This window comes from Drosophila arizonae, chromosome X (genome assembly GCF_054131065.1).
Source record: "Drosophila arizonae isolate 15081-1271.41 chromosome X, UAZ_ARI_1.0, whole genome shotgun sequence".
NCBI lineage: Eukaryota > Metazoa > Arthropoda > Insecta > Diptera > Drosophilidae > Drosophila > Drosophila arizonae.
Genome location: NC_142927.1, coordinates 10,627,939 through 10,649,322, shown reverse-complemented (window position 1 = coordinate 10,649,322; position 21,384 = coordinate 10,627,939). Strand labels below are relative to the sequence as shown.

Sequence of the window (21,384 nt, the reverse complement as noted above, 5' to 3'; positions counted from 1 at the left end):
AATTCTTTTTAAATTATTTATTATTATTATTATTTTTTTTTTTTTTAATTTTATTTTCTTTCCTTTTTTTGTTTTTTTTTAGATAAAAAAAAGTCTGAAGTTCTTCAACGTTACTTAACAATGATATAAAAAATATGATATAAATACAGACGCTGAGGTAGCCTAAGCAAGTGTTCAAGTCGAAATTGCTCGAGTACTTATTAATAATTCTTAGCTTCTCTTCTGTATACACACACATACATAGCCACACACACACACACAGACACACACACACACACACCCACACATATACGCACGCACGTATGAGCACATGCTCTGCCAACTGCGCAGCTGACGCAGCGACTGTGCTTGGGCAGAAATTTGAGCCTGAACTTCTTTGCTGAAGAACTTTGCTTGTAGATGGACTTTTCTTAATCAAACTTTCCAAATGTGATAATGATGCTTCTATGTGTAAATTCGAGTAAACGAGACAATACTAAATTGCTGTTAGTAGAGCTAATAGGTTAAACAGTTTCCCATTTCATTTATTTTTGTGAAGTATTTATATATTAAACTATTCAATATAGACATACGTACATACTCTGTCTCTCTATGCATATAACTATTTTATAAACATGTTCAAACACAGCATCAATCTGAAATAAAGCCATGTAAGCTCATTTGGCTTTCACACTTTTTGTTTGCCAAGTCTCCAATTGAAAGTTTTAACATATTAAATGAATTTACCTTGCACTGACTCAAATGTAGAGTTAATGCGATGAGATATATTTGTGTTTGTTATATTTTTATGAGGGTAGTATTTATGTTTTTTTTTTTTGTATTTATTTTTTATATTTATATTTTTTGAAAAGGGGGCGGCGGGTGCGAGGTTAATATCCGTGTCGTGATATGACACATGTGCATACATTATTAATCCATGCATATTACGTATTTTTGTTTCATTTTTTTTTTACTATTTATTTATTTGTGTTTTATGTGTGCTGCACTTTTGTACCCTGTAGAAGTGGACAAAAAGGGGTATGCTGTAACAGCTTGCGCAGCTTTGATAGAAGAATGAAAATATAAAATATAAAATATGAAATATAAAATATAAAATATAAAATATAAAACATAAAACATAAAACATAAAACATAAAACATAAAACATAAAATATATAAAATATAAAGCATAAAATAAAAAATAAAAAATATAAAACATAAAACATAAAGCATAATATATAATATATAAAATATAAAATAAAAAATAAAAAATATAAAATATAAAATATAAGATATAAAATATAAAATATAAAATATAAAATATAAAATATAAAATATAAAATATAAAATATAAAATATAAAATATAAAATATAAAATATAAAATATAAAATATAAAATATACATATAGTAGAATCCGGACCCCGCTATAGCCGTATAAGCTGGTTCATATAAGTTTGTCTGAGAGACCAGTCGTTATACCCGGCTTCTACTGTATATAGTTCATAGAGCTGAGATACGTATTAATATACTCTTGCTTGACCCGAGCTGCATACGTCTATCCGAGATTTATATGCTACGACTAACCTACTGTCAATAAATATCGATTATATAGGACTATGATATTTATAATTAATATATAATTTAAAGTTACCTATCTCTAAAGGGAATAGCTGTTATATTTATATGTGTGATACCCTACCCTAATGACTCCTTTACATACAATCGTATCTCAAATCGCATGGGAAATCTATAATTTCTAGAGCTCTTTCTATCGATGGCTATGCCCAACACACAGCGTATACTGCGTATCTCTTAGTCGTTCACAGCCCATGCACAAACTTGTGATAATATTATTTTTGCATTATTTTGTTGTGCTGTTGTTGTTGGTGTTACCATAGCTATTATTGTTATTGTTGGTTCGCCTAGTGGCTCATATCATTTAGGACGTCCACCTGTGATTTTTAGTCTTTTTCTCCCTCTCTCTCTCTCTCTCTGTCTCTGTCTATGCCCCACTCTGTCGGCTGGCGCTTATCCGCTTGTCGTCCAATTTAATTATGCACACCTCAGTGGAAAGGCTTTGAGCCGCAGCACGGATTGACGTGGGCCAAAGCGTCGCTGAGTGGTTGTGGGTGGTTCGCTGGGTGGTGCTGGGACAATTGGCTGTCGCCTCATGTGGATAATATGCAGACACACGCAGCACATTTGGGAGCATTTCGAGTTGTTTTTGTTTGGCCATTGACCTGTAACGGCAACGCCTGACCCGGATACGGATATGGATGAGGATGCGGATGCGGATCGGGATGGGGATACGGCTGCGGATGCGGATGCCATTGCCACCTGTTGTTGGAGCTATACCACTGCCTGCTGCCATTGTTGCTGCCTTTGCCGTGTTGCACCCGATCCATGTGCATATCCATGTTCGACATCGTGTTAAGCGACATGTTGTCTGCGCTTTTTGCTGCCGTGCTGGCGAAACACCATTGGAGACGACGGCCGGCCTCGTTGCTGTCCATTAGCCGGCAGCGCGGCGGTGCCGCTGCCCAGAGGTGCTTTTACTTTCACATTAATTGCTCAGCGTGTGGATCGGCAAACCCGAAAGCATTTAACGCGCATTTCGCGTGAATGCGCAGCCAACAAGTGCACCCTGGCCCACATATGAGCCACGGCACGGTGCGGCACGCCACGCCACGCCACACCCCGTCCGCAGTGCAACGCCCACTCGGCCACAGAGAACTAGCCAAATGTTTCGCATTGACCAAGTGCATTCAACTTGGCGTCGCTAAATTCAGAGAACTCGACTTAATAATGCATGTGTCCAACATTTGCTTGAATTCCGACTATTTGCATAGAGTTGGAATCATGCGAATTAGGGGTCTTCCCTGTGTGCGATTGGCAAACACTGCAACAAAGTCAAGTTTTTGGTTTTCGTCTTTAATTAATGATAGCTAAACAAATTTAGAAGATATGAATTTTCCATTTTGGATTTCCATTTTGAAATTTAAAACAAATATCTTTTTCTTTACAATTTATAATCTTCTAAAAATCCATCGACACTGAGAAAGTTACCATACTATATATACTTACTATGCGAATATACTTTGTCTCTTTTCTATGAAGTTATTAGGTTATTAGTTACAAATATTTATGGGGTTTACTTTGAATGGGAGCAACGTGTATTTTTATATAGTTCCTCCATTATTCACTCCTCTTTAAAGTAATCATCATACAAATATTATATCAACATGTGCGAACGGTATTTTTTTTTTCTTTTTTCAATCAAACATTCAGTATGATTGCTTGAATATGTTGTTACAGCTATTCGAAATTCGATTTGCCGCAATTATTGTAGCATTTCCCGTTAGAGCACGCGAATGGGAACTTTTTACAAATACTGCTGCATTCTAAAGAGACAATGTGGCTTTGGCTGGCAACAGTTCGTTTCGCTCTGCTCGCTTACAATAAGAAGCAAGAAGAGTATATTAGTTTAGAGTAAATTGTAATTGAAATTCAATTGGCATATTTGTGAATAATAATCCATGAGTGAGTGAGACGATAATCAGGCTAATCTATATCTTTAACAATTGTAGAGCTGATAATTGAAATATAATTCTCGATATAAATCGATAGACCAATATCTCAATGATTCTAGATGTCTGTTTTCAAGCCGTTACTTACTGTGAGATAGTCTTAGTAGATATATACCGCTGGCTAGATATGTATATCGATAAGTAGAAGGGTGGAGATACTAAAATCGATTTGCGATATATATTGATAGATGGATAGGACATGCGTATAACTGTCTGTGAGTTCTAAAGATATATATCGAAATTGTGATTGATTAATTTATCTCTTATCTCTGAGCGAATAATTCAAGTGCAATATTCGATATATATCCGATATATCAATAGCTCATTTTAGCCAACGGCTTGCTTCAAGCTCTAATCGTTCTCTGAGCGCGCATCGTGCAGTCGTTCACTGCCCAACAGCCGTCTGTTCGTCCCCGCCCTTCCCTGTTTGTTGTCTAGTTTTCCTTTTTGCATTGCTCCCTCCCATAAATTCGCCGAGTTGAAAGGTGCAACGCGTGCGACTTTTGCCAGCCCGTTGGCCGGAAGCTCTGATAAAATCGTAGTTTTCTTTCGTTTCGGGGAATAGTTAAATTATGCTTGTTGATGGAGTAAATCGTCATTGTTGTTGTTGTTGTTATTGTTGTTACTGTTGCCGGCTTGAGGCATGGGCAGGGGGCTGGGCCTAGCCCCGAGCCTGGGAATCGAAGTGTGTCTCTGGCAAATGGGAGGCAATGCAATTTACGTAGTTTAACACTTGAAATAACATTCACTTACATGGAATTGTTTACTTTGCCCGCTGTCATTTGAATGAATTAACATTTGTTTATGTCTGCCAAAAGCTGAGAGAGTCAACAAAAATATTTGGGCTACAAATGATTTCAATTAAAGCAAGTACAAAGAGTTGATATGACTGAGGTTTATGGATACGAAAATAGAAGAGTTCTAGAACGTGGATGATAAGAACCTAACATGTTGTCAAGCAATATAAATTAAATATGTGAATGTACATACATATATATTAAATATGTAAAAGAGTTATACAAAAAGGGACTGAACAATAAATAGCTAAAGAAACTCGAATAAAATTCGAATGCTTTGTAATATCAAATTGAAGCTACATAAATGTCATTCCTTATGAAAAGCCACATCAATCAAATATACACCTCAGCTTTGCTGTCAGCTTCTCTGATACAGATGCGAGACAAGATGCTCAACATTTTGGTGTGGACCCAGAGTTAAGTCAAATCTGTAAAAGGCTAGAAAAAATTTGAATCCAAATACATAATAAAGATTACTTATTTAAGTAAATAGTTAATATATATATTTTTATAAATGTTATATGCTATATATTTTATAAATTTTATACTCATTCACGAAAGTGAAATGAGTATATTGGTTTTGCGCAATGGCCGTCCGGCTATCCGTCTGTCTGTATGAGCGCAATTTATTTCTGCGCTATTTAAGCTAGAGACTTGAAATTTGGAACACATACTCGTGTATATCTCCGCTTTATAAAGTGTTCCGATCTGCCCACTGAGGGCGTGGCAAACCGGAAAATGCATTTCCAATATAAGATCAATCGGATAAAACTGTATCTTCTAGATTTGTAAAGCTAAAGCGTTGAAATATTGCACGTGAGCTAATGTAAGATTCTATAAAGACATGACAAACTTAAATATCTACAGCCTCAAGTTCACTGACCTCTTTAAGGTCTCTCTGCCCCCTCAAGGTCTCTTTGCCCCTTCAAGGTCTTTCTGCCCCCTCAAGGTCTCTCTGCCCCCCTCAAGGTCTCTCTGCTCCCTCCGGGTCTCTCTGCCCCCTCAAGGTCTCACTGCCCCTCTCTTTGCCTCTCTTTCCCTCTCACTCTGTCTCAGAGCTAGAGAGCTGAAACTTGGCATGCATGTTTTGTTTGAAATATTTTAATATTTATATATTCGAAATTTGATTTTTGTATATTTGATAAATATATATTTTCAATATTTAATATTTTACTTTTTATTACATTTTATATTTTTCTATTTTATATTTTGCACAAAATGTATACTTTTTATTTAAATATTACAGTTAAAATTATTATTTTGTATATTGTTTTTTTATTTTATTTATTTTTTATTTTTATGATTTATATGCCATGTTTAATTATTTTTATTTGACATATTTTTAACACATTTTATAACAAATATTTTAAGATAAATTATAAAATATATTTATTTAGAGCTTAGCGCACCTCTACCTTATTGATAACTAAATCTATAACAAATAAATTGTGTTTTTCAATTTTATATTTTGCACAAAATTTATACTTTTTATTTAAATATTATATTTAAAATTATTATTTTTGGATTTTTTGTATTATATTTTTTATTTTTATGATTTATATGCAATATTTAATTATTTGTATTACATTTTATAACAAATATTTTAAATTTTACATTTTCCACTTCATATTAACATCTTCGTATATCTTGCAAATTCTGCTGTGGCCAAGTCTGCCTCTGCGTATGTGGGCGAACTGTGTGCTGTTATATGTTGCTTATTGCTTGTTTATTATGTCTCCGAGCAAGGTTACTTTGAAATTAGTTTGCTAGCTCAGTGATGCGAATGCAGCACTCGGCACTGTTGAGCTCTGTGCAAGGTGGCCCGTGTGGCGCGTATTTAGTTTGGCTTGCATTTTGTGGCTGTTCCGTAGACTTCAATTCCATATTCTATATCGAAGGGGGGACCACTTTAGTTTTGTATATGATTAGTTTGTTTCCCGTTGAAAGTTTGTTGCTTGGCTTGAGTAACCAAAACGTACTCTAGGCAGGTTAGCCGTCGGTCGAGTGTAATATCCGCAATATTCGAGTAGAGTGGAGCTCTACAGTTGGGGCGTGAGCTCTTCCTTAACATATGTGTGGAGTGAAGCTCCGTTTGTTGAGTAGTTCTCGAGTAATTTGAGCTATTCCTGCAGGGTATCCTGTTATTTTCCGAGAATTTCTGTGTTGCGCATGTTGCTGGTTGTAGATTTTGATGGGGAAAGGAACTAAATAAATATATTTAGCTTGAAACTAAAATTTCAAGCATTTTAAAATTAACAAAAATAATTTTATTAACAAATAATAAATAAATAAAAGACTGGAGCATCTAAGAGAACAACAAAATTTAAAAAAAGTAAATAAATAAATGGAGAATATAAGGGAAATAAAAAATAAGTAAATATCATTAAAAAATAACTAAATAAAATTTATTAAACTAAAAGAAAAACAAGTAAGAAAGCTCTAGTCGAGACTGCTCGACTACGAGATCCCCTGAACCCTTGGAGCAATAGATATTTCAATAATTTTTCGCGTCTTTCAGCTTACACAAGAAACACGCACACACTTACACAGGCACGTACGCACACACAGGCATACATACACACACACGCATACAGACACACACACACACGCATACATACACAAACGCATACACACACACATACACATACACACACACATACACAAACACATACACACACATACACAAACACATACACACACAAGCACCCACGCATAAACACGCATGGGCTGCAGTGTGCGCTTACTATGAGAACTTAATTGTTTAATAACTTTTTTATGGACGTACGATCTTCATGAAACTTTCAGATTATGATTATAACATGCATATGCATGTAATTGCCAAAGCAAAAGTCTCTAGTATTTGAAATACGCTTTTTACAAAAGTGAGGGTGAGGGGGTGAATTTTGAGGTGGGGGGTACATTTTAACAAAAACCGAAATTGTATAAATTGCATGTAAGCATACATTAAAAATTTGGAGACTCTAGCAATAAAGGTGTAGAAGATATAATTTTATAACTGGTTTTCGATAAGGTTTTTTATCGATAAAAAAAGATCGGGATGAGTTATCGAATTTTAATGATAAACTTGATATGCGCGCTGTAATTACGGACATTTTAAAAAAAATTTGAAGTCTCTAGCTCTTATATCTTCTGAAATCGACGCGTTCATACATACGGACAGACGGACAGACAGACGGACAGGGCCAAATCAACTCAGCTCGTCACCCTGATCAAGAATATATATACTTTGTGGGGTCTGCCACGCCTCCTTCTCCCTGTTACATACATTTCAACAAAACCATTATACCCTGATTTCCCATTGAAAATGGGTTCAGGGTATAATAAATCAAAATTAATATAATAAAAAATAATAATAATTATAATAAAAAATTTTTTAAAAATGAAAAATTTAATAAAAGAAATTAAGCATCAACTAATAAGAATACAAGAGCAATTAATAATTAATTAAATAAATTATAATAAATTAAAAATTGAATGAAATGATTTGAGCATTGACTAATAAAAATAGAAGAGCACTTAAGGGAAATAAATTATATTAAATACCAATTAATAGTTGATAATGTAGAAATATACTAAATTAAAAAAATAACAAAAATATTGAATAAATTATAACAATCAAGAAGCATTAAAAACAACCCAGAATACGTAAGAGATGTAAAGCACAATAAATAAAAATTTAATTAATTAATTAAAAGTTTAAATACCAGCAATAATTAAAAAAAAAAAAAAATTATTTATTACAAAAAAAATTAATAATAAAAAAAATAAATATAATTAAAAAGTTCCAAGGCACTTGGCAATTGTTACTTTCGGATTTCCGGACTGGCACCATGTTGCAGCCTTGGCTGGAGAGGCGAATACATATTTATTATTAGGTAGATCAAAGTCTCTTATTCACTTGGAAAATATCTATAAATGTTGCTGTTACAGTGTATTTAGCAGTCCAAAATGCCTTTGAATTTGCTGTGTAGCTGTAGTCGGAGTTCCAGTTGAAATATAGGGATGAGGCTTATTATGTCCTTGGAGTGTGCATAAGGACTCACGATGCAATGGCAATCTTACTGACTTAAGTGATAGGTCAGCAGTCCAATGTTATCGATAACTCGATAAGTAGGCCAATTAAATGGCATCACGCCTGCTGGCTGCAGCCACAAATGGCAATTTGTGTCAATAGTTGTCAGCTCGGTTTAAGCCATGCATCGAATATGAATTTGCATTATTACATTAATACATATTGTGTTACAAGCAAATATTTGCGGAGATGCGATATGAAGTTTTTGCCTTTTAATTGCATTTGGGTGACAAAGAAATTTCATTTACGATTGGCTTGTTTTTTTGGTTTTTATACCCATTCACGAAAGTGAATTAGTATATTGGTTTTGTGCAAAGTCCGTCTTGTCCGTCTGTCCGTATGAAAGCAACTTTTTACGGCGCTGTTGAAGCTAGAGACTTGAAATTTGGAACACATACTCGGGTATATCTCTTTCCCGAGCCGCCCATTTGGGGCGTGGCAAATCGGAAAATGCATTTTAGTTGAAGAGCTGGAATGCTGACATTTGGAATGTAAATCCGCGTCGGCTCAAGATCACGAGTTATGGCGGATATATCTACGCCCATTGGGGGCGTGGCAAATCGGATAAAACTGTATCTCCAAGAGTTTTACAGCTAGAACGCTGAAAATTTGCACGTAAGCTAATGGTATGATTCTATAAAGTCTAATGAAAATTATATGTCTACGCCCATTAGGGGCGTGGCAAATCGGAACTGAAGATTTAGTGATATTTTAAATTCTAGAGATCTCAAATTCATACTCAAATATATACTTGGGCTGACCATCCAAGACCAACAAGTTTCGGCAGATATGTGTCCGCCCACAGGGGGCGTGGCAAAATAGCTAGAAGATAGTTAAGTTACTAGTAACCTCCTCTATCGATTCCCTAATAATTTTTACGCCTCTTTAGGGGCGTGGCATATCGCAAAATACCCTGTAATTTTTTGAGCGTAAGCATACAAATTTTGCAGTTAGTGTACCGTTATTTCGTTCTAAGAACTGGCCAAAGATGAGGTGTCTACGCCCAGTAGGGGCGTGGCAAATCGGGAAAAACTGAATTTTCTACAATACTTACTGATGGGATGTGAATGAGTATTCCGCAGTCGGTAACGCCCGACTGCAACTTATCTTACTTGTTTTTTTTTTGCTGCTCCTGCTGTTGTTGTTGTTGCATTTTTTATTGAGTCTCGCTCTGATTAAACCGAATTGTTGCGAATCGTGTTTGCATATTGCAACATAATATGTTTGCTGTCTGTCAACACGGCATGTGTGGAATTTCGTATTATTTATTTTCGTAAATGTTATTAAAATGTGTTCATAATTTAACTACAAACCGCATTTGGGAAATAAATATTAAGCAAACAGAAGCCAAACAGGCGAACAAATAGCTGCCCTCAAGGCAATGTCAATTTAACATAAATGTAACAATGTGACAGTTGCTCTGTGTGTGTGTGTGTGTGTGCGTGTGTGTGTGTGTGTGCGTGTCTGTGTGTGTGTTGAGCATTTGGCAAAACGTGTGCGCATAAATATTTAAATGCCAAAAAGTCACGTCTTGAATAATTGTTTAACTTACGAATGCTGGGAGCCAACGGGTTAATGGAGGCAAACGGGACTGAGTGGGCATGGGGGGAGTGGGGGTTGGTTATTAAATTGAATAGCAGGGGTAATGGCTGGGGTACGGGCTGGGGCTGGGCTAACAACAAGCTCTGCTCTTGATATTGTAAGAAGTTTTTCAACTAAGTGCAGCTGCTGACAAGACGGCATGGCATTACCAGGTCTAAGTTGTTTTTGGACTAGCGCTCATTACACACGCACAGACATGCATGTGTGTGTGTGTGTGTGACTGTTAATTTTCATATTAAATCCGTTAAAATGTGCAAATACCCAACAGGCACTCGCATAAGCATGCTGTTAGAGCCAGCGCCACAGTTCCAATTATAGCTAGGCCAAAGGGGCACACACACACGCACACACAAGTAGATACACCCACACACATACACATATGCAGTTACGGGCAATGAGGCAAGGAAGTCAAGTCAAGAATGGCGCACGTGCTTCCCTAAATATGAATATGATTATGAATACGAGAATAGTGTAAGTGAAGTGAAGTTATTAAAGCAACTAACATGCACAGAAAGAGCAGAGAGAGGGAGAGAGGGAGAGAGGGAGAGTGAGACTGGGAGAGTGAGTGTGTGAGAGTATCGTCCACATATTACATTTACCTACTTTTACAGAATTTCACTGTTAAAAACGTGTAATACGATTTTCCCTCTCTCTTGCTCACTGCTTCCCTCTCTCCCTCTCTCAAACTCCCTGTCTCCCTGTGTGCATTCGGGTTACACTTGGCAGACCGCCATGATTTATGCTCCGACAACTCGGGGAACTCGGGGCACTCTGTGGCTGCCACTGCGTATGCCACATCATAAAACAAGGCATATCAAAGTTCAATTGCTGCGCGCCTCATTAGCCATGGAGAAACTGTAGAATGAAATGTGGCCAGGACACCAGACAGATATACATATATAAAGATATAGCTCTGCATATACATACATATATATGTCAGCTTCATTGGTTTGCAAACATCAAGAGATAAAGATAGAGATAAATAGCTAAGTCAAATATAGTGGAGCGCAGTCTGAGGTTGATAGAGACCAACTAACACTTATTCAATATAGGCACACGAGTGTGAACTTAACTCAATTAGTCAAGTTAAGTAAGTGAGTGAGTAATCAAACGAGCAGGGCTGCTCTAGCTGGGAGTGCCCGACTAGAAGATGCCCTGAACTACCCAGTGTAGAGTTGCGATACGCAATCTTCAGCGGTTCTCTTAAAGAAATGATTGATTTATTTCTATAATAGGGATATACATATATAATGTGTATAGAATATACTTTTAAGACTTTCGAGATCACTGCGCTTTGTAGGACAGATAGACTGTAAGATGGACGAGCAAACGGACGGGTGAATTGATGAATGGATGAACAGAAAGACTGACGAAAGAGCGAACAGACTGGTGGATAAATAGACATACGGACGAATGAATAGACAGACAAACAGACGGACGAACAAACGTACGGAAGGATGAATGCAAACGGCTGAAGGAACAAACGGACGGACGGATGAATAGACGGACGAATAGATGAATCGAGACACCGAAGTATGGATGAACGGATAGATAAACGGACGGGCAAGTAATCGGACGGACAAGTAGACTGACGCACAAGTAGACGGACGGACAAGTAGACAGACGGACAAGTAGACGGACGGACGGACAGATAAATCAACTCAGCTTATGAGTCTGATCTTGAATTCTCCTTTTCATTAGCTTAGGGCATATTTTTGAGCCAAGCTGAGTTTCACATATATTTTCTGAATGAAAAGAGCTGCAGAAGCCCACAAAGTTAGCTCTACTGATAAGACAACATTATAAAATAGAATAGTAGAACAAGTTGAAAAGAGAAGGTAAGCCAAATGCCAGATAGATCCATAAAGATATTGTTGCTAAACTAAAGCTAAGACAATAAAATATAACTTTAGCTTAAGAGCACTTCGAAGGGCTAAGACAAGCTCTAGTTAGAAGTAGAAAAGTCAACTAACTTACATAGCTCATAAAAGCTAAGTTGATCCTTTAGATAGCTTCAATTATTATGACAATTACAGTTGAGCAATATTTTGAAAGTGAGCGAGTAAAGCAGCAGAAAGTATGTCAAGGCAAGTGTTAGTCGAGCCCAGGCTAAGTGTGTAGAAACGAACAGGTGAGCAGGTGAACAGGTGAGCGGGTGAGCGGGTGAGTTAACTAACTTGATGTTGAGTAGCTAGCTGAGCAGGCAACAACTGTACCTGAATTGATAATAACTGGCAGCTGGCACGTGTATGCCGGAGTATGCCTAAGATGCCAGCCCTAACGGATTCCTCACAAGATGCCCATAAAAAGCTGGGCGAGCGAGCATTAAACATGCCCACAAATTAGTGCGGCATTTGGGACTTTAACTATATATGTGTGTGTAAGTGTGTGTGTGTGTGTGTGTGTGTGTGTGTGTTGGGTTAGATGTGGGTACATTGTGTGGCTGTCATGCAACTAACTTGAAACCGCCAAAGGACACAAAAACAACAATAACGTCAAACTACTTAGCTGACAACATTTTCGGTTAGACATTTTGGTTTCGAAACACCGAACGAACGAACGAACGAACCAGCCCAGCAATAATTTCAAATTTTAAATGAGCCCTGTTAACGTGTCCCCGAATAGGTTTCATTTTGAATTTCAAATTTGATGATGAGTTGCTCTATGAGTCGTGTAATGAATGCCAAAGTCATTGCCCCCTCCCCATTCTTCCACAAATATCTGGGCTAAATCACAGACTCAGCCTTGATATTTGCACGAGCTAAATTACTCCCATCACAGTTGGTCCGTATAGAAATACTGTTAGGCTTCGAGCTCTTGATTCTCTGCAATTTAAATAATATTTGATTAAATCATTTTGTGCCTTTCTTTGCAATTCTCATTTACAGTACAGCAGTGGGCAATCGAATTGTAATCCATTAAAAAATTTAAAAGTTGTTTATTATTTATTTCAGTACACATGTGTGAAAATAATGAAACAATTTTGAATCAGCTTAGACTAACTTGATATGACCTGTTTTAGTCCTCGACTTGTCGGCATTTTGGACAGCTCCAGGCGCTATTCTCTTCTCACTTATAAAGCTTGCAAGCCTTTATGATATACATATTTCTTGCAATAATAATAAACAAATAAAATTAAAAATTAAAAATAAATAAATAAAATTTAATAACAATAATCAGCAAATCTTAGTAGCTACAGGGTATTTTTCTAGTCGTGCCTCGCTTGGAGCCTTGATGAAGACATTATTTGCTGCGAATTTGCCTAAGCGTGTTACAGCATGAGACAAATGGAACTTTAGATAAGATTTTGATTAAAACTGACCCATAAGTGGAGAGTAAAAAGTAATAGAGACAAAAATAGAGAGCGAGAGAGAAGATGGAGACTGAGAGATGCCAAGAGTATAAGAGATAGGAGGAGGAACAGGGAGAAAAATATAGATCTGGAGAGCGAGAGATGAGACGAGTGTAAGAGATAGATAGAGAGAGAGGCAGAGAGAGGGAGAGAGAGAGAGAGAGAATGGGAGATGACAAAATTGTAAAAGATAGAGTGACAATGAAAGTGAAGTGACACAAAAGACTTAGACATCTATCGATTTGAACAAATGTAGGCATTTGTTAATGACAATGCGTGTGTAAATATATATCTACAGTTATGTTTGTAGGTAAGTCAAGCATGCTACGCATACCAATAATCTGAAATTAAAAATTACAGTAATTAAAAGTTACAACAATAAATGAGGCCAACTCATTAAAGTATGCATATTTTAAGCTGTCCTCCTGTTCTATTCTATTTCACACATATATACACACACACATATATATATATATATAGGGCAAGGCACTTGACACACGACAATAGAATCAAAATCGCTTATGAAAGGGATGCAAATAAACGCTTCCATTAGCAAATTGTTGCACATTTAATTTGCCGAGCAATTAAATAAATTGATTAACAGATGATTAACATATTAATTGTTATCAAATAGTTACATAGCTAATTGCGTGTGTAATCAAATTTAATTACATCGAAGGAGACGACAACTGAGCTACTGGCATGGAAAGTGGGAGGGAACGGGAAAGATACAGAGGGTGATTGAGATAGTAAGAGAGAGAGAGAGAGAGAAAGAGAGAGAAACAGGGAACGAGAGGGCAGAAGAGGGATAGAGAGATAGAGAGAGAGAGAGAGAGAGAGAGAGAGAGAGAGAGAGAGAGGGAAAAAGGGAGAGTGAGAGAGAGGAGGAGGCAGAGAGAGAGGGGGAGCGAGTGAGTAGAGCGAGAACGAGAGAAAGAACAAGGCAATAAAGAGAATATAAAGTAAAGAGAGAAAGAAACAGTAAGCAAAACATATACACATTCTGATATAAAGAGAGAAAGAGAGAGATATACATACGCTATACAGATATACATATATACAAATACATTCATATAAATTGTATAAATACAGTAGAATCCGGGTAAAATGACTCAATTTATAACGCCCGTACGATTCTTGAGAAAATGAATATTCTGATTCCCAAACAAACTGATATGGGAAAACTTATACGACTATATCATCTTCCGGGTATTACGCCGCCTCAAGGGACCGGTTTCTACTATATACACTGCACATATATATATATATATATATATATATATATATATATATATAAAAACTTCACCTATAAGCTGATATAATTGAGTCGAAAAAACAAACAGTCTAGAGCAACGAAAGAGAGAAAGAGTTAAAAGGAGTTAAAAGAGAACAGATTAAAGCATTGAGAATAGTCAAAGTCAAAGTCAAAGACAAAGTGAAAGAAAAAGTCAAAGTTTCTATTGCAGTGATTTAATAAATGAAAAAAGTTTGCTTACTGAAGCAACTTCAACTCAATTAGAATAATTAATTAGCGTGTTTAAGCAGCTGCACAATTTGTTATCGGGCAATGGCAATCCGTGAAATTGACTACAGTTGAGGCATCAGAGCTCATTCAGCCGTAGTACGTGGTGCGCAGCAGTGCGAAGAACTGATACGACATGCTGATTACCTTCATGAACGTGTTGAACGAGATGGGCGGAAAGGTGGGCGGCCGTATCGAGGCTGGCTTCTGGCTGCGCATTATGATATAGCGCATAATCTGCTTATACTTGGAGTCGCAGGACAGCCAGTTATGGTTGAAGGCCGAATGCCCAATGCGTGAGCTCTGCGAATAATCCGGACACAGAATCAGAATAATTAACCAATATACATCTATATATATATAGTATTCACCGATGAGATCATCTCGTCCCCATAGTAGCACACCACAAACACCTGGACCAGCGATGCCGAGAAGAAAATGAAATACAGCACAATATCCTCCACATTCGAGGCCGTTATTTGAAAGCCAGCAAAGCAAATCACCAGAGAGGCGGCTATGAAGTTCCACAGAATCGTAAAGCTAAAGATGTTGTTCACCTCCTCACTGAGACTACAGCGAAATATAGAGAAATCACAATTTGATTAGCTTAAAATGGAACTTAATAATATTATTATATTGTATCATATATTATTCCTATATTGATTCTAGTATCTTATTATTAGAGTCGAAAAAGATTATACATATTAATCAAATATTCAATTTTTGTTGTTTCGTAATACATATGTTTTTCTTAATTTGATATAAAATATCAAGCTAGAGCTTAAAGAAGAAGAGCTAAAGAAATTTCAGATAATGTTTAAAATCACAACAGGTCAACATTTTTTTCTTTGGTGTCGTCTATTTGTCCTTCAACGCAGAGTAGAATAGAAAAAAAGTTGTAGGAATTCAGAAAAATAAGGACATTTCGATATTGGTATAAAGATAAAAATCTAATGATAACTTCCTGGATCTATACTATGAATATACAAACAACTGAGACTTCCAGTTCCCAGAGTTATAAAGAGATCTATTAATACTCTCTATGAAGATTATCGCTAAAGACTTCAGAGATCTATTAATACTCTCTATGAAGATTATCGCTAAGGACTCCAGATTATCTCGTCTCCCTAGAATCTATAGATCAAAATCGATTATCTTACTCCAAGCAACGCGAATGATAAACCACAAGATTTTGGGCAAACTTCAGATTCTCCTCGTCGGTGTGATCGTCGCCATTGTAGGCCAACAACGTGTCGGCCATGTAGTTGAAGTGCATTGTCAGCTGGGTGATCGTGGTGATGAGCAGTAGGTCGACGCATACGTAGGAGACGCCGGCGACGTAGGCGCAATGGGCCAAGCCCCAGTAGGAGATCCAATAGATGGTGATGTCCGTTTCAGCGTCGTAGGGAAAGAGTATGTGAAAGCCGTAGTTGCGCTCAAATATCTCAGAGCCCATGAAATAGTATTTAATGGTCGATTTGATTGCCGGATAGAAGCTGAACGAGGAGGTGTACGTCATGCAGAGTATCGTGAATAGCCACATGACGCGATTCATGTGCTTGTCGTAGTAGGCAACATTGTAGGCCTCCTGCTTGTGCTTGGTGAGTGGAAAGATCTCACTCAGATCGTCCAGCAGCTTGACCAAGATCTTTCGATTCACCGTCAAGCCGAACTGCTTGAAGTCGGACATGAAACTGAAGCCGATGCAGGGCGCCACAGCGGTCGCCTCCAGCAGGGTTGTCGTCGACGATATGTGAACGATGAAGTACGCTATCTCGCCGACCACATACGCATTGAAGTTGAGAAAGCCCAACACCAAGTAGAAACGCAGCAGATAGCGACGCACCAGATTCTTATCACGTTCCGAATACAGATCCTCGCCGATCGTCTTGTAGAAGACCATCGGGAAGCGTGTCAGATCCTCAAAGCTATACAGCTCCTTTTTCTCCTTCTTGCGCCCGAACATCTCGACGAATTTCAGCCAATAACTCAATTGCTTAATATGTTCAGCCCGCACTTGGCTTTTATACTGTTCAGGGACCCATGAAATTCACATGAGGGAAGCCAGACAGTTGGGTCGACCCGTTGCCTAATATTCACAATAATTATGGACACCTGCTTCAAGTCAAAGCACTCAAGGCTTAAACATTAATGCTGCTATTAGCTCGCCTTCTAAATAGTTCATACGACTAGCTAAATAACGTACAGCCCAATTCATTTGCACACAGTCTGCGTTTTGGCTGAGCTCCGATAAGATCTGATTTTTATTTTTTTTTAATAATTGGAAAATGTAGAATATGCATATTCTTTAAATTTCTTGTCATTTTATAAGAAGGAGTTATACCAAAGTCCTAAGTTTTGCTTGAATTTTAGACGAAATTTTCATTATAAATTTTATATAACTTAAGATCTTTGGTATTTGAGATAAATATATATGAAAAGTGTTTTATAACCTAAACAAAAAGTTGATTTAAGTGTTCAAGCTTTTCATTTCTCTTTATAAAAAAAAAAAAAAAAAAAAATACATTCATTAAAAGAAATAAAAAAGATATATGAAAAATATATAAATAAATAATTTCATAAATTCAGTACTATTTTCATGAATGCGAATAACATTTATAGATAACTGTATATGTGAAATAAACTCAACAGTGAATCAGTTACTGAATCTGATAATCGTAGCACTAAGACTGAGCAAGAAATTCATCAAGTAATCTAGATTTATTTATATAAAAAAAAAAAATAAAAAAAAACCAAATATAAGTATTCCTTCAGTAAACTAAGAAAAATATTATTTTTTTCGCTTGGTAATGAAATATATTTTCATCATGCTACTCTATATGAATATATATGTATATGAGAACTAGGGTTTTTTTTCGAAGCATGCCCATAAAAAGGTCGAAATCTTTTTTCATTAACAATTTATATTAATTCCTGATTAGCCAAGAAATATAAGAAGAGAACACACAGACAGACACATACACACACATATTCATGAAGCCGATATACCCACTCATGAAATGAATGAGTATATTGGACTAGTGGCACATCCATTGTGCTGTTTGGGCAATCGACTGTCTGTCTGTCTCTCTGTCTGTCTGAAGTGCACTTGAAAACACAACAAATTGTCATCAGTTTGCCTCTCGATTAGCCGTCAGACTAAACGACGCTTTAGCTAATAGCTAAAAGTTCTAACAGTTAAAACAAATCGAGTTTAAAGTACTTCAGAATATCAGTGACACAATTGAATGACGACTGTGAGTGACTTCAAAGTACTTTTGGGCAAATCAAGTGTGAATGCCATTGTTGAGCTCATGAGCTAGGTCCAAGTTTCAGTACTCCATAAATCCTATCCATGGAGCTGGCATCAGGCCGGTGAGGGGGGGGGGGGGGATTTGGGGAGAGTGTGCCCTGGCGTTGGCTTTGATGAAAGTTTTCAGCTTAAATTATTCAGCATGGAATGCGACTCAGCTCCGAAGCAAACAAAGTGCTAGGCAAATGAAAGATTGACTGAGTATCCGCCTGGTCCATCTGGTGTGCCTGGCTCACCTGGTCCGCCTGGCCTGCCCGCTTACATGGCTGACTAGGAAGAGCATGGTTTTAATTCAACATTTTGCTTTTGATTATTGTCATGCAAAAGAACAAAAGAGAACAGGCCGAAATCAGAAATTAGAACAATTCGGATATTTCATGAGGTACGCGTTGAGCCCTTTGAGCCAACTTTCGATTGAGCCGAGCCAAAAGACAAAAGGCAGCAGCTGCTCACCATTGTTAAGACAGATTCCAATGCAAGTAATCTAAGAACAATGTTCAACAATTCTTCTTTCTTTTCTTTGGTATCACTGTCAGATGAAAGCTTAATAAGGACTCCAAAAAAACACACACACACACACAGATTTAAAGTAGAGTTGATATAGCAACTGTGAATTGGTTGTGATTGATGACAGATGAAAAGAAGTGTGAATCGATACATCAAACTGGCGCCAGAATTGATTAATAATAATAGTGAAATCAATACTTATCGATATACTACAAATGTTCATTAATCGATTGTAGTTACAAATTATATAATCGTGTTTTGGCTACCGATACATTACGAATGCATAGTAATCGATTATTACTGCAAATGAAGTCTTTATCGATAAACGATCGTTTATCGAAATATGCACACTAACATGCAATGCAAATATGGAATAGAGTTGGTGATTGGCTTCATTGATAAACCAGAAATAACAACCTCCTGCAAAAGATGTGCCCAACGAAATATTTGAGATGCACAAAATAGAACTAATAATCGCTGCATATCGATAATTATAGTTCTAAATAAATTTGCTCAACTTTTGCCTACTTTATATTCATTAGCCATCCTCGTAGGGTCAATTGCGGAATGCCCCAAAAAGTAGGCAACAAAACAAGAATATTTTGATGAAAACACAATGGAAAATTCACCAATTTCTGAATTACATATCGAAAGCAAACCACTTCCACAAATCAACAATATGGAAATGTGTTAGTTAGTCAAGCCGAGCATTGTAAAAGTTTCTTTTGATGTTGTTTCATCAAATCCAATCAAAGGGGCAAAAACTTCGAAATTGTTCAACACTCAATGTAGCAAATGGAGCCGAAACAATGGCAAAATATGGCAATAGAAAATGCAGTTCAAGCAAATTTCTTCATTTTTCTCTCCTTGCTGCGATGGCCATGAAAGGCTTCTATATTCATCGACAATAGTAGCTCATAACTAGACCCTCTGATAGCAATTCCGTATTCATATTTTTTGCTTCTTTATTCTATGCTCAATTTTTACGAAAAATTTGCCACTAAAAGGCACACATGTTGTCTGATTAGAAGTCTTGTGGGCTCTGTTACCCATACATCTATACGAGGCTTTGCTAATGGAAAATACTAACATGCACATACACACACACACACATATATACAGGTGTATCTGTGCGTGCAGGCTGGGAAAGTAATTTAGTTTAAGTGGACTATCTATCCATCACATACTCTTTTATATACTCAACACTTTCAGAATAGCAACAGAAGGGGTATATAGGTTTGGTGTATTTGTATAAAACTGACAGCAGCAGGCTTGATCGATTTCATAATGTTTTATCATTTAATCGATGTATCATCTTGTCAATATATGTACTTATAAATTCATCTAATCTATAAGCCTTTCCGTCGATATATCATCTAATGTATACGCTGACTCGATCGACATATAATCGATATCGATACATCAACTGATCGATATTTTATTTTTATCGATCAATCATATATTCTATATAATTAATAACCAATATTGAATATTGAATATTTAAAACTGACATTGACATATTTCTATCACATAGCAAAGGCACTGTTAGGGCATCTGCTAGTCGAGCGCTTTCCTTTACTCATTTCTAAGTGCAAATCTCTTTCGCTAGGCTAACCATGGAATAAAAAAGAATAAATAACACAAACATACAAAAGCTTGGGGGAAAATCCCTCCGAACAATAGAGTAATGAAATGCCGAACAGTTAATACTCTTTCGACCATCCGATAAAAATTTATTTCTGATAATTCCTTTGATTTAATATAAAGGAAATTATACAAAAATTAAAATATATGAAAGAAATATATTTTTAAATTATTTATAATAGTCACATATAGAAAAAAACATAGGCGTAAATAGATTTTAAAATCAAATAACCTAACATCGATCAATGATTATATATCGATTATGATCACATATATATCGATTAAAATTCCTTTTGTATTCATATATAACATAATAAAAGTCAAATAGCCCATTAGCTGCACTTGTGTTGGCCTACTATCGAATTCCAATCAAGAGAGAATAACTAAATAATTGTGTTAAATATGGAATTTAATTTCCCGTTGCAAAATTGCAAAAATGTCTAAGTAAATTGCGAACGAATAAAAATGTTAATAAGCTTTACGCAGATTTAACGAATCTAAAAATAATAATGAGCACATGCGCACGCATACAGCAAGTAACCACACGTATGCAAAATACAACGACAACCACACACACACACACACACACACACAAGATGCTTGTAAGCCACAAGTAAGGCTGATTGAAACTAATTACAGCTTTGATGTTGCTTTAAAATTCAATTAAATTCCTTTCATTGTGCTCAACTATCGATAGTTCAAAGTAGATGGATCTGCCATTCACACAAATTAGCAATCATTCACCGGGGTGGCAACCCTATACAGTTTAGCTTTTGCCTTTGACAGGCGCCGCACGCGCCTGCCGTTTCCGTAGTTGACTTTACTTATGTATGCCGATCGCATTTCCCGATTTAATTTGCTTAATTCGTTATTTATTTTGTTTGTGTGGTTAAAGCGCAGTCCAAACGGTTCTTCATAAATAGTGCATATTCCATATTACGCATCAATTCACAAGTTTACAGCACGTATTTGTTTTCTCGTCTCGTT

The 21,384-nt window shown here is 36.5% G+C and overlaps 1 protein-coding gene across 1 annotated transcript; it reads right to left on the bottom strand.

The window, feature by feature from the left end:
• Positions 1-14,850: 14,850 nt before the first annotated feature.
• Or92a (Odorant receptor 92a) lies at positions 14,851-16,940 on the bottom strand. Its single transcript, XM_018016104.2, has 3 exons — positions 16,094-16,940; positions 15,305-15,503; positions 14,851-15,236 (listed from the first exon to the last, which is right to left on the bottom strand). The coding sequence occupies exons 1-3, from the start codon at positions 16,897-16,899 to the stop codon at positions 15,024-15,026; spliced, it is 1,218 nt and encodes a 405-aa protein (XP_017871593.1). The 5' UTR covers positions 16,900-16,940; the 3' UTR covers positions 14,851-15,023.
• Between the last annotated feature and the right edge of the window lie 4,444 nt (positions 16,941-21,384).

Coding starts and splice junctions, on each gene's coding strand:
- Or92a (XM_018016104.2), bottom strand. CDS start 16,899: ATGTTCGGGCGCAAGAAGGAGAAAAAGGAGCTGTATAGCTTTGAGGAT. Junction 15,504..16,093: donor TATCATTCGCGTTGCTTGGA/GTAAGATAATCG, acceptor ATTTCGCTGTAG/TCTCAGTGAGGAGGTGAACA. Junction 15,237..15,304: donor GGGACGAGATGATCTCATCG/GTGAATACTATA, acceptor GATTATTCGCAG/AGCTCACGCATTGGGCATTC.